Source organism: Suricata suricatta, chromosome 7 (assembly GCF_006229205.1).
Source record: "Suricata suricatta isolate VVHF042 chromosome 7, meerkat_22Aug2017_6uvM2_HiC, whole genome shotgun sequence".
NCBI lineage: Eukaryota > Metazoa > Chordata > Mammalia > Carnivora > Herpestidae > Suricata > Suricata suricatta.
In genome coordinates this window covers 130,547,175-130,570,783 of record NC_043706.1, presented here as the reverse complement: position 1 = coordinate 130,570,783, position 23,609 = coordinate 130,547,175, and the positions used below count along the sequence as shown (strand labels likewise).

The following is a 23,609-nucleotide window of genomic DNA, read 5'->3' as shown; positions in this document are numbered from 1 at the left end:
CCGGGCCCCCGCCCCCGGGGACGGGGCGGGGCGGGGCGAGGTAGGATTCCGCGGCGGTTGGGCCGCTCCCAGGCGAGCCGGGTAGATGTAGGCCTCCCTGGGCGCCGCCTGGGTGGACCGCTGCGGCCCGGGCCGCAGGTGTGGGCGCATTAGGGCGGCAGCTTCAGGCTTCCGCTCCACGGGCAATCTGCGCCTCGGCTGAGGCCGAGGTTACCCCGGAGCTGCGCCGCTGTGGTTTCTGGCTGCTTTGCCTTGGGGCGTGCGACCGGCGTCCGAGCCGTGCTCCCGGCGGGCTGGGCACTCACTCCCCGCCCCCCGCCCCGGGCTCCGAGAAGGGGAGCTTGTGGGTGCGGAGGCTGCTTCCCCGGCCCGAGGCGTTTTTCCTGTGTAGCGGAACCCCCAAACCATTGATTTTTAAACAGGCTGCAAAGAGAACTGATAATGCATCGGCGCTTAGGAAGCAAGGTTTTTTTGTCGCTTTTAAGCTGGTAGTGAAGGGGCAATAGGAAAGCAAGGGTAGCAGAGCAGGCAAGAAAGTGATTGGGCCGGATTTGCTAGGTCATTGACTGTGAGAACTTGGAACTGCTCAACTCCTAATTATGCCTTAGGGAAATCTCACAGAGACACACACACACCGATCCCACCGGCTGCAGTGTTCTTTTGCTCTTCATCAGATACAATGGTCCCACTTAGTGTGTTGTTCCATTCTATTCATTTTCATAAGTTATTGTTTCAGTAAAGCGTGAAAAAGGTCGGAATTATGAGCTCACGGGCTCACACATAGCTCTGGGGTGCTCTGGGTTTCCCTAAATGGGTTGCCCAGTCCTTTTTAGGATAGGCTCAAGTAGATTTTTTATTTTGCATTTTAAAATAACAGGTTGTTCATAAATAGCATGATGTATATCCAGCGTGTTTTCAGACTGTTAAAAACTTTTTTTTTAAGAAGAATGTCCATAATACCGCATTCCTTCAAATTGGGCATTTCTCACTTAATAAATTTGTGGTTTGTAGAAGTTTATTTTCCAGCCAAAGTTGACGTGTAATTGACATCATGGTAAAGATCTCAGAGTACAACTTTATACCAGCGGCATTAAGTGCCACAAATAGCAATGGAAATCATTAAAGGGTGACAGATAAACCACCCCTACAGCTTTGTTGTACTGTAGAGTCCAACCACTTGCCGGTTTTTTTTTTTAAACATTTATTTATTTTTGAGAGAGAGAGAGAGCATGAGCAGGAGAGGCTCAGAGAGAGAGGGAGACACAGAATCTGAAGCAGGCTCCAGGCTCTGAGCTAGCTGTCACCACAGAGCCCGACGCGGGCCCGAACCCACAAACCGTGAGATCATGACCTGAGCCAAAGCCAGACGCTTAACCCACCAAGCCACCCAGGCGCCCCCGCTTGCGGGTTTTAAAACTTAACTCAAAGAGGTTGTAAATAAATGGTGCTCTGCAAACTTCCGCTGAAACACTCCAGCAGCAAACACTAAGTATGTTTTAGGTCCATGATGACAGTTTCTTTTTTATCTTAAAGATTCATATGGGGTCGCCTGGGTGGCTCTTTTTTAAAGTTTTTAAAGGATAATATGGACTTTGCATTGTCCTGAAAGATCCATACCTTTTTAATATAAAGTTATATAAAATACAAAATTTGATTCACCTTAAGCCTTTAAGAAGATGCGCCTTGTAAACACTGCATGTCCCTGTGTATGCGGATACGCTTTCCCCAGTTTGAGAATTCCTGACATGGAGGTGCCAGGTGAAGGAGGCCTCTAAGGCTTTGCCCTTTCTGTCCCTTACCTGTCTCGGTGCTTCATCCCGAGGCCCACTGACCTTTCCCTGAAGTCAGCTTTGGAACACTGAGCACGTAGTGTGGTTTCAGCCTGTCATTGTAAAGGAAGAACTGCTGGTCTGCTGGAGACTTTACCGTAAATTTCAAAATGCACGTGGCAGAAATGAGAATTTATCCCTTTTCTGAATTCCTTCTGGCCGCAAAGCATGACTCCAAAAACCCAAAAGGGAATTGAGAATTTTTACTTTCCTGAAGAATAAAAAAATTATAAACAATCAAAGCATTAGACCGAGAACATTTTCGAAGCCTTTTTTGTGCTGAAGTTAACTTATATTTTTATTAGCAAATTAAACTTAAATAATTAAAATATGACCGAATCAGTTGCGAATACGAGCTCGTGTTTCACAGTGCCAAGATGCCATTAAGCGATGGAGTCAAGTAGCCACGGAATATTTACCAGGAGTTGGCGATCCAAGATATTTTAGGACTTTTTTTTTCCTTTTCTGTTATGAAGGTCAAGTTAGGGGCTGGTATTTACACTCACGCACAAAATCCCCAGTTCACATGGATGAGGTGCACATCATATGACTCTCACTTCAAGAAGGCCCAGTGTACAAAGACAGGAATTTATAAAGCATTTTTATGTATCTGACTACTTACAAAATGGTTCTTTTTACTTTATAAGAGGTTTTACTTTACAAGAGGTATAGTTCCATTAGCACACCCCTCAGTTTTGCCCCAAGCAAGGATGAACTGTAAGGATCATCTGAGAAGTTTCTAAGTACATTGTTCTACACCATGTCCACCTAGGTACCTAGATGCTTAGATTCTGTGAGCCTCAAAATGGTTTCTGAACCGGGGTTGTCTAAGTGTGTTCTATAGACCCTTGTGAATCTGCAGGACCCCCTCAGGATTCCATGAGGTCAAAACACCTTTCATAATAGTGCTAAGATGTTTGTGGCCTTTTTAGCTGTTGACAAAATGTGTCAACACTGGAAAGATCTACAGCATAACTCAATGAGCTGACATTTTCCAGTGACCAATGGGTGATGTTAAAAACCATGCATAGGTAAAAGATCTGTTCAAAGTGCAAGATAGAGCAATGAATTTTCCTGCAGTTAGAGTAGGAAATACTTATTCATCATGTATTTTTAGATCATAACAGCTGAACTTTAAGAAACTATGACTTGTAAAGTTTTGGTGTAGTATCAAAGAAAAAATATCCACATTTTCCTAGAAAAGCGATTAAAATCTTTCTTTTTCCAACTACATATGTGTATGAGGTTGGATTTTCTTTGATACTCAACCGGAAAAGGTATCAAAACAAAGTAAGCAGAGAGGCAGAGTAAATGCAGAATCCTGTCTTCTACTAAAGAGATTTGTAAAAATAGCAAATTAGGTTAAGTTTTAAATTCTGCTATGTGGTCATATGCAGGTTTCCTTAAAGTTGATTATAGCATAATGCCTTAAGAATTATTACTTTAATATCAGCTCTTTATTCGCCACAAATCTCTGACTTGTGGCTTCTTGACACAGACTAAGGCAGAACTACCTCCTTCTGACCTTCACTTAGAAATTAAAACCTAGGGGTGCCTGGGTGGTTCAGTCGGTTAGGCATCTGGCTTCCAGCTCAGGTCATGATCTTCACAGTTTGAGTCCCCATTGGGCTCTGTGCTGACAGCTCAGAGCCTGGAGCCTGCTTTGGATTCTGTGTCTCCCTCTCTCTCTGGCCCTCCCCCTGCTCATGCTGTCTCTCTCTGTTTCTCAAAAATAAATAAACATTAAAAATTAAAAAAAAATTAAAAACTAATTCCAGTGTTCAGCAGCATGTAATTGAAAAGGCAGTCTCGTACAAATGCAATGCTTTTCAAAGTCAAAATTCGAGTTATTGATTAGTTTATGTCCCACCTTTTCCTAATTACCCTCCAAGTGGCTTGACCAAAGAAATGTTAAGAAAAATACACCAACCTGTCACCACAAGTAAATAAGACACATTTCCTAGCTTTGAGATATAATTTAAAAACATTAAAATTCAAATGACTAGTCCTATTCATGTTTGCTTTATATGCCCTAAATATTAATTATTAATAATACTAATTGAAAAAGCAGTTTTTTCTTCGTAGTAAGTGGTCTGAACTACTTGAAAGAATCAATCTTACTTGGGTGGTGCTTTTTCTGTTACTGATGCATCCTGTGCATTCCAGTATTCATTTATGCTTCACTTAAATAAAATTAAGGACTTGAGAGGACCCTTTTAGTGCCCTGGAAATGGGTAGTCTAAGTGGTATTTAGTATCTTAGGAGAGCTATTATCTTCAAAAAGTGAGTCATCAGTTCCCAAAAGCTGTTTGGTCTCCTCTTATACTGAAAATGTAGGAGGAATTTGGGTTGTGGAAATATAATATGATGAGATTTGTCCCATTCATCTGCTTCAGAAGATGCGTAACTTCTGGAAGGATCAGCACCACCTTTGCTGCCTGCTAGGAGGTGAAGGCACTTCACACCTAGGGGATATCGCCTTATCAGTTTGGGAAACAGTGGTGAGGCCTTAATTAATATAAACGGTCACTTGTCTTTAGTTCTGGCAAGTGTTTTTTACTTATTTCCACATGTGTCTCACAGCCTCTGAATTTGCTTAAGGAAAAGAAAACTATGAAAACCCACATTTAAGAATTGTCTCCCCACTCCATCTCCACTTTTGTTTGGTGCCTTTCTGCTCACTATTCTGATTCAAGAAAGACAAATGATTTTTTAAAATTCAGTTTAGTTTTTTTTTTAAGTTCCATTTATTGTGTTAAATGGTTGAGGGCTTTATATATGTCTTCAGTGTCATGTCTGATTTCATGCCTCTCCTGTGTGATTAGGATTAATAAGAACTTCAGTGATGGATCTGTGGAGCCAGGTAGTACAGAGGAAAACGTGTGAAATTTACACCCGGAAGACCAGGGCTCAGTTGACTTCTGTTTGCCATTTTAACCTCTCTAAACTATTTAATGTTGTGACTTTTGGAGTCAGATACACCAGCTTCTCCAAAGACTCTCAGACATAAGTCAACAGCGGAGATTTCAGAGCTCCAGACCAGTATGACCAAAGTGTACCACACACCTGTACTTGGTCATCTCTAAAGTATCTCGGTCCCAGCACATCTGAACATAATCCTCACAGTCTTCCCATGAAGGTGGCTTTTTGCCTGCCTTCCCTCTCCTGATGGGAAGCCCCACAATCTCTCCAGTCACACGGGCGAGAAATCTAGGAGTTATCTTGGACACCTCAATTTCCCCCACCCTCCTCCATCTAATTCACCAACCAGTTCTGTTGAGTTTTTATCTTCTAACTACCTTTCAAACGCTGTCCCTCTCACTCCATCCTGATGGCCACCACCCAGTCTGTCTTGTCTTTTCTAGAACATGGGAAGGTCTCCCCTCACCTCCCTCTTCACCACTGCCCCCTCACATTGGGTTAGCTCTGCAGTGTGGCCATCCTATCATTCACCCTGCAAAATCCCCTAGGGTGGCTCCCTCTTGTTCTTAAGATAGGAACCAAAATCTTAAGAAGACGTGAGGCTCCAATTTCGCCTAGACTATTCTTTTCTGGCTCTTTGCCCTTCAGCCACATGGACCTTCCTTCAGTTCCCCAGTCGCATCTCACTCCTTCCTATCCTGGGCCTTTGCAAATGTTGACCTCTGCCCGGAATACTCCATTCTGCCCACTTAACTCTTCTTCTTCTTTTTCTCTCCCTCCCGCTCCCCCCTTTTCCTCCCCCTCCCCTTCCCCCTCCTCCTCCCCCTCCTCCTCCTCTTCTGCTTAACCACTGTCTCCTCATCAAAGACTTCCCTGACCTCCAACCCCAAAGTTACGCCCCAGTTGTATGACCCCCCCCCATAGTTCCTTATATTTTTCTTCACATTGTAAGTTTATGTACTTACTGGATTGTACCCTCAAACTCTGTATTCCACATACCCTCGTATCCACTGTGCCTGGCCCCTCAGAACCAAAAGCATGACGACTTCCCAGATCTCCTTCTTAAGAGCTGGCCCACATGTGGGCAAGTTACTTAACTGTTCTAAGTCTGGTAGATTTCTTCTGGAAAGAGGGTAATTGGTCCTTGGTACATAATTAGTGGTCATTAATTATTAGTGCATTGGTTATCAATATTATATTTAATACTGAATAGTGAGGAAGTAATACGCCATGGTGTTGCTGAGAGTTAAGTGATGAGGGTAAAGAGTTACTGTAAAGTATAAAGCACTATTCAGAACGTAATTGTGAGCATGAAATGACATTTAAAACTAAAAAATTGGGGGGAGGGCACCTGGGAGGCTCATTCAGTTGAACGCCTGACTCTTGGTTTCAACTCAGGTCATGATCTCATGGTTTGTAGGATCGAGCCCTGCGTTGGGCTCTGTGCTGGCACTGCCAGCAAGGAGGCTGCTTGGGATATTCTATCTCCCGATCTCTCTGACCTTCCCCTTCTCGATCACGTGTGCGCTCCTTCTCTCGCTTTCTCTCTCAGAATAAATAAATAAAATAAATAAACTTTAAAAAATAAAAAACTTGGGGCATCTGGGTAGCTTAGTCAGTTAGGCATCGGATGTTTGATCTCAGTTCAGGTCTTGATCTCAGAGTCATGAGTTCTAGACTCGCATTGGCCTCCGAGCTGGGTATGAAGCCTACTTAAAAAAAAAAATCAAAAACTTGCTAAAATATATCTCCCTTTAAAGTGACAAGAATTTTTTAGGTTAATCTTGGATAAACAGAAATTTAACTTACCCCACATCACCCAGCTAATTCCATGCCTGGAACTCAACATTCTTCCTCTCTCTGAACACATGGTTATTAACAAACGGATAGTTTTTTTTAAACAAATGGTGAACACCAGAGAGTATGCTAGGTGCATGGAATAAAGTAATAAATGATAAATGAGACTCAGTGCCAGCTTTCTAGAAGCATCCGTCAGTCATATGTAAACTGGCACATTCACAGATACTCCAGAGACCAGGAGAGCTTCCTAATCTTGTGGGCCAGGGAAATTCTGCAGAGGACAAACGGGGCTGTGGCTGGGGGACACGGAGGGGCAGTAAGTGGGGAGTCCCTCTGGAAGTTTGAGGGTCTGGCATAGAGGCTCTAAGGCCCCTTCACACAAGCCTCCTTTCCTGACCGTGGCAATAGACATCGGGAGCTGAACTCAGCTTCGAGAGCGAGGCCTCCGCACAGGGAGGGTTGCAGACTGCTGGGAGCCCGAGAGTGGCCTGGGCTTCTGGACTTTCTGCTTATAAAGAAAATGCCCTTCTTCAGCTTAGCTCAGTTCATCCAGCATCTCCAAAGTGAGCAAAATAACATCATTTTGCCTCCATTATCACTAGCATACTCTGAAGAAACTATGCTTTTGGTGATGCTTGAATTTCAGAACAGGTTGGATACTTGATCCCTTCATAAAGATCCTCAAATGGATAACCTTATATCAAGAAAACAACCAGGCACAACTTAATGTCATAAAATAACGTTTCATGTTGTAATCGTTTTTGCATTAGAAAATGTATTCTGTATCATGAATATTGTGTCAACAACCCTTCCTTTAGAAATGTATTCTGACCTTATGGCCTTTCTTCTACCCATTTATATTTAGAAGTTCCCCATTCTACAGGGGGCCTGGGTGGCTCAGTCAGTTGAGCATCTGACTCTTGATTTCAGTTCAGGTCATGATCTCACAGTCATCGGATTGAGCCCCACTTGGGGCTCTGAATTGGGCGTGAAGCCCACTTGGGGCCTCTCTCTCCGCTCCTGTACCATGCTTGCATGCTCACTCTGTCTCTAAATAATAATAATAGTAATAATAATAAACCTTAAGAAAAAAAAGTCCCCCATCCTCCATGGTATGTGAATATTTTATGACTTTTCTTGCAAAATAAAGAGGGACTCATGCTGTTGGACCCCTAGTTTTGAGCTTGGTTGGTTGGTTTTTCGTAGGTCGGTGAGAACCGAAAGTCTGGAAACCATTAGTTTTGATCAGCACAGGAATATGTTGTGCAGAGTTAAGCAGCGGTTGGGTCATGCAGGGCCAGGAAGGCTGTGCTGAAGAATTTGGGTTTCATCCTAAAGGCAGTAGGGAATCACAGGAGGATTTTAAGCTGGTTAATAACATCAGATTTGTCCTTTGGAAAGATCATTCTGGCTACTCCCTGTGGATGGATTCAAGGACAAGTGCTGGAAACGGAGAGATGAGCAGGGAGGCAGAGCTGAGGCTCCCGGGCCCTGGCTGACTGAGGAATGAGGGAAGTGGGGCCCTGCAAGGGGAGTGGAGGTCTCTGGCTTGGTCAGAGAATGGCTGGTGGTGACATGCACTAAGCTGGGCGTACAGAAGGGACAGGGTTGTGTCCGTGGCTTTTGTTGTCCTTCGACGGAAATGAGGGTGAGGAGAAGGGGGACCTGAGTTGTCTTCCCCCTTCTGAATTGAGGGGGTCCTGTGGGATGGCCCCGTGGAGGTGAATTGGACCCTCACAGAGAGTCCACAGAATGAGAAGTAGGCAGGGGGCATGAGCAAAAGAGGACTCCTTGGTGGAGATTAAAATAGAACAGGCAGAGGTGAGAGAAAACCAGAGCACAGTGGCCTCAGAGGCCAAGATGGTATTTATGGAGCAGGAGGAAGGGTACTCAATGCCACAGAGAGGTCTAAGCTCGGTGTGTGGGGCTGGGGAGCAGAGGTCCTCTGTGACCTTGGTGAGCCATTTCAGTGTGGGGAGTGGGGGGGGGTGGGCAGAGTGGACAGGAGAGATGCAGCGGTCAGCAGTTGACGGAGGTGGGATGGGAAGAGCAGACATCCATTTCCACAAAGGGGGGTGACCTTGAGCGGAACTCCCCCGTGAAGACGCTGCTGGCTCAGCCTGAGCACCATAGGCTGCACAGGAATGGCTCTGCAGGGGCCGGAGGAGGAAAGAAGACTTCACAAGAAGGCAGTGCTGGCGCTGGGCAGGGAGGGGTTGGGGGTACTGCCTAAGAGGGTGAAATCCAGACTAGGCGGGTCCCCCCCACTCCGTTTTCTCGGACTCATTTACATGTGTAAGGAGAGTCTTATTTTTCTCCCTGAGAAAAATTTCTTTGGTCTCTAACGTAAGATTTTTTTTTAATTTACACATTTTTGTTTTTCCTAATGTGAATTTTGAACATTCTTTCCATTTTACCCTCTCTCATTTGGTTTTCTTCACATCCCTGAGACCCCTGTACACGTGTTCTTCCCTCTATCTGTAAAAGACATGCTCAGTTCATTTCCTACTCTAGATTCAATAGGAAATCTCTAAATTGAAATCCTAAAATAATTGGTAGACTCCCTTAAAAAAGATCTCATCTTTTAAAAAAAACATCTCACAGTTTTCTCATGGCTTCGTTCTTATCATCTGAAAAAAAAAAAAAATACTTCCGTTAGTCTGTTTGTGGAATGAGAACCCCTACCTTTTGCTCTGTCAGAGAGGATATATATCCAACTAATGTAGGAACAAAAACTTCAAAGTCTTGTCAGATATTGGTAAGTTTGATGACATTAAAATGTAAAATTATGTGTAAAAAATCTCTATAAAACAAAACTAAAAGAAAATGAGAAAAACATAAGCGACCCGTGGTAAGGGCTCGTTTTTACTGTATTACAAAGGGTTTTACAGATCAATAAGAAAAAGACAAACAACCTGATTGAAACACTGGCAGAGCTCGTGAAGAGAATACAGGAGGAAATGTAAATGATCAATAAACATAAAAATACACGTCCCCTCATCACTAAGTCCACAGAAGGTAGGAAAATGAGTGTGGATTTGGCAAAGATTCTTGAAAAAGTGGTAATAATACCCAGTGATACCAGAGTGGGGAGAAACTGGCAGAGGGGGCGTGAATGGATGGATAGCTCACTATTGTGTGTCCATGATGTTTGAGTTTCTCATAACAAATATACGTACTTAAAAACAGCAATAAAAATAATATTTCCGAGGGGAGGCTGGGTGGTTCAGTCAGTTAAGCATCCGACTCTTGGTTTCAGCTCGGGTTATTATCTCACTGTTCTTAGTTCGAGCCTCGTGGGATTCTCTCCTTCTTCCTCTCTGTCCCGGCATGCTCTTCAATAAATAAATAAATAAACATTTTTAAAAATTGTAAAAAAAAATTTTTTAGGTCATTTATTAAAAAATGATATTTCTGATTAATTTTAAACATACTTGCACATAGCACGTCCTAACACATCAGATGACCCTGTTTAAATCTCACTTGCAGTTACTGGTTCTCTAGTCAAGGGCAAACTAGCCAACCTCTCAGCCAGTTTCCTGTGGCCAGTGTTTCAACAGTCAATATAGAACGCGCATAGCAGCAATACCTCAAATGCCTTAGTGTGAAGTTAAATGAATAGCATATGGAAATGAATGGTCAAGGAAACACTCCAAAAATAATCGCCACTCTTTCATAATCATCCAGAAATAAGTAATAATGTGTTCTCGCACTTGAAACTGTGTCTGTCCATGAAACGGCACCCAAAGGTCTCCCTAACTATGTAGGGAACCATGGCCAGAGGCAGAACACATGGAATAGCAGCTCATCACATTTTGCTCATCGAGGCACATGATACTTTTTTGCAGAGAAAGGCAGGTTGGTAAGATGGAAAAGAAAGTATTCTAGCATTTTCAGAGAGCAGCCTTGAAGACAAACTTCTAAAATTATATCCCGGTGGAGGTCGGGTCAGAGTGAGGTTTCTTTGTAATTCCTGCTGCCCTGCAACCTGGCACTGTCTCTTGTTTTCATCATGAACCCCAGTCCTCGTTTCTGCGTCTGTTCGCATCCTAATCTTAGCGCTTTCTGCTTCTCTTACATGCACAGGAAATGTTGGGGAACGCGGTCCTGTTCCTTTCCACATCTTTGGACATACGGTGTATGTCTGGGCACCCAAATTGCTGCAGACTGAAGTGCCTCTCCTACCTTTCATATTTGGAAGTAACTCTTGGTAGAAAACACAAGATTTGACGTCCGCCATCATTGCTTTATGACCCAAATGGTCTCTCACAGTATCATTCCGTTTCATTCCTTCCCTTTAGGTAACACTTGTTAATTTCTGAATCTGCCTGATCATCCCTAAAACAGAGTGGGGGGAGGCAGTACCAGTTGAGTAAGAATTGTCATGGTCTGTTTTTTTTTTTTTAAGCTTATTGATAATGTATTCTCCAAACGAGCTTTCCCAAATCTACAGAATTAAACATCCTAGTTAAACATCATACTTATCCTTTTTTTACAATCTGGCTAATTAATTAATGTGTGGTAGGTTTTTCTTTCTTATTTTTATTTTTACTTTTTATTTTTAGAGAACTATAAATAGACATGCAGTTGCAACAAATAAGAGAGAGCTCGCAACCCCTTTACCCAGTCTCCTCTAATGGAAACTACTTGCTAAACTGTAATTCCACAGCCGGGGTGCTGACGCTGATAGAGTTGAGCTGCAGAACACTGGAGCTAGAGAACATTCCTGTCGCAGGGATCCTTCGTGTTGCCCCGCTAGAGACAAACCCATTCCCCTCCTGCTCCCCTCAGCCTCTGTTTCTAATCGGTTCTCTGTTCCTGTGATCTTCAAGAATGTTAAATACATAGAATCATGCAGGATGTGACCTTTTGGCATGGGCTCTTTTCTCTCTGCGTTAGTTCACCCACCTTACACAATTACTAGGAAGGAAGGTAGTTGCATATTGAGTTTTTCTAAGAAACTGCTCTTTTCTGGAGTGGCTGCACCATTTTACCTTCTCACCAGCAGTGTTTGAACAGTCCACTTCCTTGACGTCCTTGTCCGCGATTGGTGTTGCCCTTACTTTTTATTTAGGCCACTTAAATAGGTATACAGTGAAATCTCATTGTGGTTTTAATTTGCTTTTCCTTAATTGCTAATGATGTTGACCATCTTTTCATGTGTTTATTCACCATTCGCATATCCTCTTCCGGTGAAAAGTCTCTTCAAGCCTGTTGCCTATTTTCTGAATAGAGGTTTTTTTTCCTCTGTTGGGTTTTGAAAATTCTTTGTATATTCTCTCTATGCCTGTCCTTTATCAAAAGGTTTGCAAAGGTTTTCAAATCTTTTTCTCCTGGTCTTCGGCTTGCCTTTTCATCCTTTTAACAGGACCTTTCGCAGACCAAAAATTTTTAATATTAATGAGATCCGACTTACCAGTCTCTCCTTTTATGGGGTATACTTTTGAGGTTAGGTATAAAAACTCTGTATCTAACTCTAGATCCCTAAGATTTTTCTCCCATTTTCCCCCCATAAGTTATAGTTTGGTGTTTTACCTTGGAGTCTGTGATTCATTTTGAGTTTTTATATAAGGTATTATTAAGTTTTTATATAAGGTATGAAACTTAGGTCAGGGGCTCTTTTTTTTTTTTGTCTCCGTCCAGTTGGTGTCCGCCATTTGTTCAAAAGCTTATTCCTCCACTGAGTTGTTGTGTTTGTCAACAATCAATTGCCTGTATTCCTGCGGCTCGGCTGCTGGGTACTCATTCTGTCTCATTGGTCTGTGTGTTCAGCCCTTGGACAATAAATACCACATGGTCTTGGACACTGTAGCTAATTGATGCATCTTGAAATCCGACGGACATGTCCCAATTCATTATTCTTTTAAAAAAATTATTTGAGCTATTGTGGATTCTTTGGCTTTACGTTCTCCATTTTACAATAACCCTATCTAGAGCTGCAAATAAAAAATCTTGCTAGAATTTTAATACGAATTGTGTCAAACCTATGTACTGACTTGAAAAAGACTTACGTTCTCACTATGCTGAGTCTTCCTAACCATAAATACAGTACACCTTTCCAGTCTGTTAGCTGTGCTTTAATTTTTTTCCTTCAGCGCTTTATAGTTTTTCAACATACATGTTCTGTTAGTCCTATACATGTTTTGTTAGATTGACACACATGTATTTCAATTTTTTTAGTTGATTGTAAATGGTATTATATTTCTAATTTCCATGGCCACAAGTTCAAAGTTAGTGTACAGAATTAATTACAATAGACTTTTACATGTTTATCTTATAGCCTGTCTGTGATGTTGCCAAACTCATTTATTAGTCCTAGGAGTTTTTTGTAGAGTCTTTGGGATTTTTTTTCTACCTAACAACATCATCCGGAAATAAGGAGAGTTTTAGTTCTTTTGTGTGTCTGTCTGTTTTTTATTTCCTTTCTTCCTTTATTGCACTAGCTAGAACTTCCGGTACTATGGTCCATAGTGAGAGGGGGTATCCTTGCTTCGCTCACAGTCTTAGAGAGAAAGCATTCGCTCTTTGTAACACGGAGTCCCCTGTTAGATCTGGTGCCGATCTGTGTGTGGTGGCCTGTTATAAATACTCTTTGTGGGAAAGGAGCAGTCTAGTGATTTGATGAACCGTCTCCTCTAAACGCACTTCCCCTGCTGGAAATAGATTCTGGTTTGTGAGCGTGAAGGGTGAGGAAGGAAGACCTTAGAATTTGCAGTCGGAGCACGCAGATTTATATGTTGGCTCCCCTACCTTGTAGCTACATGGCCTGGGCAGATTCTGTACACCTGTCAAGGCCCAGTTCCTCCTCCGCAAAAAAGGGAGAAGAGCACCATCCTCTGGCCCGCCTCTGGGAGTGCAGGCGTCCCGGGGAGTACTTCTGTCCCTGACAGCGCTGGCCCTGCCGCCCAGTAGGAGCTGGGAAACCGCCCCAGTTTGGTGAGATCTCCTCTGCCCCCTGCTGTGGCCCCGCCCCCGCACCTTAATTTATTGGTCTCTATGGAAAATTTGACAATTTCAGATAGGTCGTTAAAATATGCATCTGGAATTTTAAACTAAAAGACTGACCTATCTGAGGGTGTTGGCTGTCCCAAGAAGAACAGACAACTGAGTCCACTTTCCCGCTCCTCCACCGACCAGCTGGGTAAACGCGGGCAGATCACGTAATCCTCCGATTCACTGTCAGTGCCGCCATCTGTAAAATGGGAGTGAAGACTGACTGACTTCCGCGAGCTGCTGTGAAGACGGAGTTTACGTACCGTGTTAGCATGACGGGTCCGCTGTGATCGTTACTGTCGGTTGACTTATAAAGGACACATACTTACTTGTGAATCACCTTTCTTAAAAAAAAATTGTTTGCTTTGCAGATTTTTAAAAAATGGATTTGGCCAACCATGGACTTATTCTCCTGCAACAGTTAAACGCTCAGCGAGAGTTTGGTTTCCTGTGTGACTGCACGGTTGCCATCGGCGATGTGTACTTCAAGGCACACAAATCAGTTCTCGCTTCATTCTCCAATTACTTTAAGATGTTGTTTGTCCATCAGACCAGGTAACTAACGTGGTTGGTAATAATCTAATGACAGTCGACGCTGAACTTCCATGGCCCTCTCCCCGGAATCCCAGGCTCTGGGGTCCCAGGTTTCCCTCGTGGCCTCACTTGCCCCCTTACTCATCTGGATCACTCATGCTTTCAGCAGTGCTTGAGAATCCCTGACCTCAAGCCCCTAGCAGCACCCGCACTTCCAGGACCCCAGCTGGGTGTCCCCTGCGCAGCAGGGTCAACAGTGGCCTCCTAGACCCCTCTCTCCCACTCCTCTGCTCCCCCCACCCCCCCTCAGTCTCCCCTCCTGTGCGGTTCCCAATTCTCATCCTGGTCTGCCCATCTAACAGGGAGCTGGAGGCCATGAATTCCCAAGTTCCCTTCTTTTCTTCATTAAAACCCCTCAATCTCAATATCTCTGCTTGGTTTTTCCTTCCCATCTCTCCTGCCTTGGAGAAGAGGACCCCCCGGATGTCCAAGGAAGAGTGATCTTCTTCTGACCATCACGTCACCAGATCCTGCCTCTTACTTTTTGGTTCTGTACTTTTCACCGTGTGCATGCGCTCTCTCTCCACGCCCGAGCCCGGATCCATGCCCCCCTGACACCCAGCGGTGCCATCTACTTGACTTTTGGGGCAGCCTCTCCTTGAATTCACTGAAAGCGAGCCACAGCCTAGGTCGCTCGCCCCACTCCCCTCCCCCCTGCTGCCACTCTCCTCCATCTCTTCCAAAATCATTTCACGAAGGTCACCTCTTCATCACAACCACGGTTCTTCTCTCAGCCTCTGGCGTCCTTGTTCTCTGCAGCATTTGCCGCCTACTGTTTGCTTCCTCTCTGAGAGTTGTCTTCTGTGCTTGGAAAAGGCAGAACGTCCCGCGGCAGGAGCCATCTGGGAGCTGTGCTGAGTTTTGGTCTTGGTCCCTCTCTGCTTCTTTCCATAAGCACTCTCCCCCGGGGAGCTGCTAGTGCTCCTGGGTTTTGCCTCTGCTGGAAACCACCAGTTTACAGCTCTGGCCTTGACCTTTTTCTGTGTCTTCCAGAACTCTGCTTCCCAAGGCCCCGGAGGCTGGCCACTCATGGGCTGAATTGAGTTGTCATCGGGTCTGAAGTGGAGTTAGGCCTTCCCGAGTCCTTCCCTGTTCATCCCCAAGGGACCCGTTCTTCAAATCGCTCTGAAACACTGTCCTCTGGGCTGCCAATCCATGTTTCTCCCTCACTCCCTTCTCGCATTAGTCCTTGCCTTCCCCTTCTAGCTTCCTTCCATTTCCTAATCATTTTCCACAACTGTGAGATTAATATTTCTGAACAGTGCTTTGACTGTAGGATGCCTTGGATCAGAAATCCCCTGGTTTTACGCCTTTGATCACAAACCTGCAGGATCCCCATCGCGCATCAAAACAGCACACAGATTCCTTGTTCTCTTTCAAGGCCCCTGCGGCTGGCAGCCTGACTCTGCCTCCCTGGCCACGAGCCCCCTTGGGACAGCCCCTCCCACCAGGCCACTCCCTCACCTCCTCCGTGACCCCTCCCCATATCGATCTAATGCCACCTCTTTCCTCTCTCATATCTCATAGCACTTTATTTTTACCAGTTACAAGATCCTTGCATTTTCCCTATGTTGTTCTTTGTGTATTTCTCTCCCTTCTCTTTTGTAACTTTCTTGAGGGCAGAGACTGGGTTTTACAAATCTTTCTGAAAGCCCCAGTGTATAGGTCTGGTATTTGTACATAATAGCCACTTGTTAAATGTCTGGAGGAGCAGAATGGGTGAATAATAGGAATAATGGAAAGCAGAGGTTGCTTTATCTTTGTGACACTAAGGATGTTCCCTTTTAATGCATTGTCGGAGACTTCATAAATAATGGGTACTTAGCAGTCTCCACACAGTGAATTAAATTGTCTTGAAAGGGGGAAGATTTTCATTTGGGGGAGTAAAAGAATACAATTTAATGAGTTTTAAATAGATGCAAGAAACTTAAATGTAGGTCAATTAAATGCCTTTGTCACAAGGAAATGTGGTGTCTGTGTGGACTGGAGTCCCAAATGTGAGCAATCAAGTGTGGTGGCCCCGAGGAGGCAGAGCCGCCTCTCGTTGAGACGGAGCAAATACTGGTTGAAGGCCAGAGGCAGGCTTTTAAACCGGGCTTTTTTTTTTTTTTTTTGCAAGGCGCAACCACCAGACTATCCAAAAGGTGGACTGAGAATACAATTTGTTGCACACTTGGCTCAAGCGTGTTTTAACACCTATAGCAGCCCTGGCTGTCTCCGTCTCATGTGCACTCCTCTATTCGGGAAGTTTGAAATCTTGTAGGACTGCAGACTCCCAAAAGCAAAACCGCACAGAGTAAGCACAATCTGCTGAGGAGGCCAGACGGTGCTCAAAATCCCTTTATTTCCCAAGTTCATTAAGCCCATATTTCCCTTGGCTATTCTGGTGAAGGAAAACTTAAAGCTGTGAATGACTGAAAGTTTGCATGAAGGGCTTGTAGCTGTGCTAAAACTAGGTTTTTCCCATAAAAGCGTTGTCTCGAACAGACAGCTGCCAATCAAACCACGTAGGTGTAATCATCTTGTGGAGAGCTGTGTCCCTCCGGAAGGACTTGGAAATGACCGATGTCTGGCCTGTAGCAAGCTGAGAGGTCAGCTGCCCAGAAGGAAGAGCAGTCAAGGATGGAGACTGCTGTAATGTGACCTAAGGGGCTTTTTAAAATAACTTTTTTTTAGTTATACAGGGTCTCCACGTATATGTGTGTGCATGTGTACTTCTGCTTTAAGAAAAAAAATATATTTTTAATGAAGAAATGAAGAGAATTGGTTTCTGGGACGCCTGGGCCCAGGGCGCCGAGCGAACTCCCAGAGCCTCTTGCCTCCTGCTCCCAGGTGCCTCCTCACCAGCCCCGCGGGCCACCTTGGAGCCCTTCTCCCTCCAGCCTGGCCGGGCCTCCCAGCCCCCTTCCTGCTCTGCTTTCGGAGCCTGCACACAGCTTTGCAACCCTTGGTGGCAGTAGACAGAGGACACAACCTGTACAATAACAGATGAGGGAAAACTGTAAAACTTACAACAAAATGTTGACGGAAAGGGGCCCTGCTTGGTCGTCTCCACTCGCAGATGCCGCCCTCCTCGGGATTTCTGCCCTTCCCTTTTCTTTTTGGGTCTCTTCCTTCTGCCGGGAGGAACCTTCCATCCTTGCAGAACAAAGGTGCCCTGTAGTCTCCTGGGAGTACTTTGTACTCTAAAGGCCTGTGGTTTCCCAGTTCTCGATTTTGGGGGTGGTTGTTTCCGTTATTACAGTATTCTTCCCACACACGATCCCTGAAGCTTTATTCTGAATATCGAACTTCCCGAGAGCACCTGAACACACCCTAGTATGCCCGTAGTTTTGTAGTACTGTCTTGTCAGCCGCCCTGGGCTTAAAGGGAAGACCGCCTGCATTTGCATTCCTACCGAAAGGAAGATAAATAAAGGACTATGAAAAGACTCCAAAGGAAGATGAATGATCTGTGTGTCTTTTTTTAAAAAATAGAATCGCATAATCTCTGTTCTGTCCGCTGTCAGAGTGCTGCCAGCTTTTATTGTTGGACTTTCATACTTTGTAGTCAGATGTTTCTCACATGCCTGTTGTATGCAGCCATCCTGAAATGTACACCCATTGATAGCAAAACAGCACTTACTCAAATCTGTTCTGTCACAAATGGCTACTAAAGTTAAAAAAATAGAATACAATTTTACCTTTGGAAGAGCAAGTTCTACTGTTATTATTTTAGCATATTAGAACACATTTATTAATAAGATAAACAGCTAAAGGAGAGAAAAAGTTATAATAGTAAGTGGTATAATAAAAAATGATGAGGGGCACCCGGGTGGCTTAGTTGGTTAAGCGTCTGACTCTTCACCTCACTCAGGTCTTGATCTCAAGGTCATGAGTTCAAGCTCCATGATGGACTTGAAGCCTACTTAATTAATAAATAAATTAATTAATTAATTAAAATTCTAAAGGCATTCAAGGAAGCTGTCTTTGAAATTGAAAATGCATCTATATTGTCTGTAGAACATACTCACTCAGTGGATGATAGCACGTACCTCATCATACATAGATCTGTATCATTGCTTTCTTTTCTTTTTTTTTTTAAACATTTATTTATATTTGAAAGAGAGAGACAGATCATGAGCAGGGGAGGGGCAGAGAGAGAGGGACACACAGAATCGGAAGCCGGCTCCAGGCTCTGAGCTGTCAGCACAGAGCCCGATATGGGGCCCGAACCCATGAACCACGAGATCCTGACCTGAGCCCAAGTCAGACGCTCAACCGACTGAGCCACCCAGGCGCCCTGTATCATTGCTTTCTAATGATACATTAGAATTTCTGTCATTGCTGATGGTTTAGGAAGAGTTCTTTAATTGACTTGATTCTAGCTGCTTGATCAGAATGATGTTTCTGGAATGAGGCAAACACTCGTGCCTAAAAGTTAGAAAATCTGCAATACCACCAGCTGCTTTAGGCAGCTCAGAGAAATCACCTAACTTTTTGTGATCTCAGGTTCTAGATCTGTCCAATGGGAATAATCGGATCTGCCTTAAATACCACACAGGGTTGTTTTCATGCTCTAAACAATTTTGGTGTCACGGGTTTGGAATTAGACCAAGATTTAGTTAGACCCTGTACTAAGTCTATGATGTTGAGCAAGGTAGGAACCTCTTTGAGCCCCAGTTCCTCACCTGTAAAATGAGAATTAATGGCAATTTAATGAGAGGATGCCTGTAAAGCCCAGCTGTAATTCTGATGATGGGCACGTTTTGGGAAGTTGTCCTGGAACTGTTTTTTGATGCAACCTAGCAGTACTGGGAAGGTGATCCAACCCCATTTGAGCTAGAACGTTCCTCTGTCTCTTCCACCTTCATGCTGCAGATAGATCAGGGAGTTGTAGAGCACCGATAGAATTAGGTTTTCGTTTTCTTTCACTTCTGTTGTGTTGCTTTCACACACTGGTTCATTCTAGTCCAGCCCCCCCCCCCCCCCCCCCCCCCCCCCCCCCCCCCCCGTGTCATTTTACAAATGAAGAAACTTTCTTCTCAGGCAGATTGCTTGATTTACCTTAAAAGATCGCCTGCTGTGCCCTGGATGGCACTAGATCAATAGAAGATCCTTAAGACTTTTAGCCAAAGATCTCCCAGAGTTCTACATAAAAATATTAGTGTGATCTGATAGAATTGTACATAGATTATGAAAAGAAAAACCTCTTCACGAGTCTAGGAGTTAAGATGTCATATTCCTTTAACATGAACTTTTTCTCTCTCAGTCCTTGAAAATATATTTATCATATTTCTCTCTATTCTTAATAGAATTAAATTACATAGGCACCGGTTTTCTCCCTTGAGTATTATTCCATTTCACAGTAAGAAATGGGGAAAGTTCTTGTTTCATTTGCCTTTAAAAGTACCCCCCCTTTTTTTTCCCTCCAGAGTCCATGTTATCATTGGAGACGTGGGTGAGTTGCCATTTCCTTACAAATTGTTCACTTGTTTCTTTCAGTGAGTGTGTGCGTTTGAAACCCACGGACATTCAGCCGGACATCTTCAGCTATCTCCTCCATCTGATGTACACTGGAAAGATGGCCCCCCAGCTGATCGATCCTGTCCGGCTGGAACAGGGGATCAAGTTCCTGCACGCTTACCCGCTGATCCAGGAAGCCAGCCTGGCCAGCCAAGGAGCCTTTTCTCATCCCGACCAAGTTTTCCCGCTGGCCTCTTCCCTATACGGCATTCAGATCGCGGATCATCAGCTGAGGCAGGCCACCAAGGTCGCGGCGGCCCCCGAGAAGCTGGGGCGGGAGCCGCGGCCGCAGACGTCCAGGATGAGCCAGGAGCAGGTGCCCGAGGCCCCGCCGCTGTCCAACCTGGCGCCGGCGAATCGGACACATCTGACCCCCGCTGACCCGCTGCAGACCTCGCTGTCACCGGAACTCGTTTCCACTCCCGTGCCTCCCCCGCCCCCCGGGGAGGAGACCAATCTGGAAGCCTCCTCCTCCGACGAGCAGCCCGCGTCGCTGACCATAGCCCACGTCAAGCCGAGCATCATGAAGAGGAACGGGAGCTTCCCCAAGTACTACGCCTGCCACCTGTGCGGGCGGCGCTTCACCCTGCGCAGCAGTCTGCGGGAACACCTCCAGATCCACACCGGGGTGCCCTTCCCGGCCAGCCAGCCGGGAGAAAGCCGCGTGCCGCTGTCCCTCTGCAGCAACGCAGGCGACCTGGGAAAAGACGCCCTGGAGGCGCCTGAGGCCGGGATGATGAGCGACAGCGAGCTGCAGCACATCTCCGACTCCCCGGTCATCGACGGGCAGCAGCACTCGGAGACGCCCCCGCCCTCGGACATCGCGGACATCGACAACCTGGAGCAGGCGGACCAGGAGCGGGAGGTCAAGAGGCGCAAGTACGAGTGCACCATCTGCGGCCGCAAGTTCATCCAGAAGAGCCACTGGCGGGAGCACATGTACATACACACCGGGAAGCCTTTCAAATGCAGCACTTGTGACAAGAGTTTTTGCAGGGCCAACCAGGCCGCCCGGCACGTGTGCCTCAATCAGAGCATCGACACCTACACCATGGTGGACAAACAGACTCTGGAGCTCTGCACGTTCGAGGAGGGCAGTCAGATGGACAACATGTTGGTACAAACCAACAAACCCTACAAATGCAACTTGTGTGACAAAACGTTCTCGACTCCCAGTGAGGTTGTGAAACATTCGTGCCAAACCCAGAACTCGGACGTTTTCGCCCTGGATGAGGGGCGGTCCATCCTCCTGGGCAGTGGGGACGCAGAAGTGACGGAACCCGACCACCCAGTGTTAGCGTCCATCAAAAAGGAACAGGAAACAGTGTTGTTAGACTGAATGTACCCTGTCTTTTTAAAAACTGTCATTTTTACAGAGACTGTCCCCTTTCCCTTGCCCCCAATTCAGAACTGTAGTTTTCCATGGCATGATACACACAGGTCCCTGGTCCCTGTGTCCTCACCAGCCCCGCCCTCCCTAACCCCCAGCCCTTCCTCCCTAAAGGCTTTGTGCATTATAAACCTGGAACATGTTTACTTTAATTCAGGGGACATTGGAAAGATAATGGTCAGTAGTACTTATAAACTCAAATCGATTTTGAGACGTTTTAGGTGATTTAAAAGCCAACTTGGAACTAATGAAGGGTATATTAACAAAACACAACAACTAGAATGCAATTTGGTAAACTAAAATTATGACTTTCCCTGGGTAAGAAGTCTTCCTTCTCAGAAAGTGTCAGAAAATACAGCCGGCTTCTTAGAGACGCAGCTGAGCTCTGTACTATGCAAAATCTAGAAGGTGGAGGGGGACTTGAAACCCAAGAAAACCCTCTTAGTATTTATTCTCCAGGTGTCTTATTTCAGAATGCATCCTTTGAGATTATGTCCAGACAAGAAAAAAATCATTAGTTAAGAAATCTCCTTGAACAGAACACAAACGAGAGACAGTAATAATGTGATGGCAATCTTAATTTTGGGATAGAACATGACAAAGCTGTGAGTTGGGTGTGTTTATAAGAGAAAATGTATGGGTATTTGCTATAAACAGGTGAATTAATGCACATGCCTTAGCTAATTGCTGGCTTCTTTCAAAGTTGAACAGTAACCAAATGCTCTTGTTTTAGTTTCTGAGAAATCTGTTGGCTGTTTTAAAAATCAGATTTGAAAGTCCTATTCAATAGATTGTCTTTCCGAACAGAAAATGACATGTCATTCCAGCAGCTGCCAGTGTTGTTTGTTTTAGCACCAGCCCGCTGCCTCCAGTGTGTGTACATAGGAGTTCATGGGAAGAAGGACCCAGGAGTATGTGTCTTAGAGGGGAAGTTGTAAGCAAAACATGTAGTAACTGTCATGACTTCAAAAGCTAATGCTAATAGTTTCCTGGCAACATTCATTGAAGCATCAAAAATGGCAAAGAAAAATCAGGACAAAAACACCTAATTGCTGTTTGGGAGGGGGGAACACAACAACTTGATTTTGATGTTAGTCTCCACTTTTTTTTTTTAAACACCTGAAATCTCCATTGGCCCAAAAGCAGTAAACCACGTCCATTAATCTTTCCTTAGGCCAGTAACAGAATGATCTGACAGGACTAAGCAGGAGCCAGAAATAAGGACCGAAGGGGAAAGGGAAAAACAGTTCATAGCTGTGCTGTACGTATATGTTAAAACCTGAATATCCCGTCATCCTGTTTCATGTATAGTTGAGTTCTCAGATTTGTAAGTTTTTATACATACTTTCATGGAATAAACATTTAATTAAATGAGTATTTTATTTTATCCGTGTATCACTCCGTCCGGCCAGAAAGATGCAGGAGGAAGGAGACCCCATCTCCTGGCTGCATCTCTCTGTCCGTCTGCAGAACTGTGGGCGGGTCCCCTGATTGAGTGGCATTTTTTCACATCCGTAAAACAAAGACAGTGACAACTGCTGGATTGTCACTTTGTGGGAATCAGATACATCAGCTGTATCCGAAAGTGCTATGGACAGACCAGCCTCAGCTGGGAATGGAGCTGGAGGGCATGCTACCCGACTTTCACAAGGAAGAAAAAAGACACCAAGAGGTGTTTACCTAAAAATACACAAATTCATGTTGTGTAAACCTAGATTCTTAAACATTGAGAGGCTTCCGCTGGTTTCATCCGTGTGTTTAGACTATATTCACATCTCCCAGTTTATTTTTTTTTTAATTTTGTTAACGTTTTACTTATTTTTGAGAGAGAGAGAGAGAGAGACAGCATGAGCAGGGGAGGGGCAGAGAGAGAGGGAGACACAGAATCCTCAGACGGGCTCCAGGCTCTGATCTAGCTGTCAGGAGCCCGACGCAGGGCTTGAACCCATGAACTGTGAGATCATGACCTAAGCAGAAGTCGGTCGCTTAACGGACTGAGCCACCCAGCCCCCATCTCCCAACTTAAATGAGAGTCTTCTGCTAAGTTAACGTCTCTGAAGATCTGTGGAATGGGAAATCCAGGCACACTTCACAGCCCTCCAGGCAGCCTCAGAGACATGAGACTTGACCAGAGGCCCTTAAAGAGCAGAAAGTCATGGGAATCACGGGGGAGCTGGTGGGTGCGGAGAGAGGGTAAGACGCCAGCCAGCCCCAGCTCACTTCCCGCAAGTTGGTGGAGGGTGAAGGGCAGCTATTCATTATGGGTGGGGTGCAGGGGCTTTGAAGCATCAGCTTGTGGCCACCTCCCCTGGGATAGTCCTGCCAGTTCCCTCCATACCCTAGAATGTTCCATGGCTATAACCCCCAAAAGGTTATAAACTTAATCTATTCTGGATTTTTTATGGTACTAATTTAAACAAGCTCTGCAAATTTCAGTTGATGATGTTACCAATCTGAGCACTTTTAAGCTTCTGAAGTCATTTAAGCTGTCACTCTCCACGTCCTAGCCCCTATTACTTTTCCTTTCATAGGGAAAACAATTAAAAGTGACTTGTTCATCAGATCGAGCTAAAAAAT

General features: G+C 44.9%; 1 protein-coding gene across 5 annotated transcripts in view; it reads left to right on the top strand.

The window, feature by feature from the left end:
• Positions 1-22,409, top strand: part of ZBTB2 (zinc finger and BTB domain containing 2) — a 23,818-nt gene extending 1,409 nt beyond the window's left edge. For 3 of the 5 annotated variants that reach the window (XM_029944863.1, XM_029944864.1, XM_029944867.1), the window contains exons 2-3: positions 13,916-14,099; positions 19,622-22,409. In XM_029944863.1, the coding sequence (XP_029800723.1) occupies positions 13,927-14,099; positions 19,622-20,981 (1,533 nt within the window). In that variant the 5' untranslated portion in view covers positions 13,916-13,926 and the 3' untranslated portion in view covers positions 20,982-22,409. Of the gene's footprint in view, positions 1-12,669; positions 13,488-13,915; positions 14,100-19,621 lie in introns of those variants that run through there. The other 2 variants (XM_029944865.1, XM_029944868.1) reach the window with 2 other exon arrangements.
• The last annotated feature ends 1,200 nt before the right edge of the window (positions 22,410-23,609 follow it).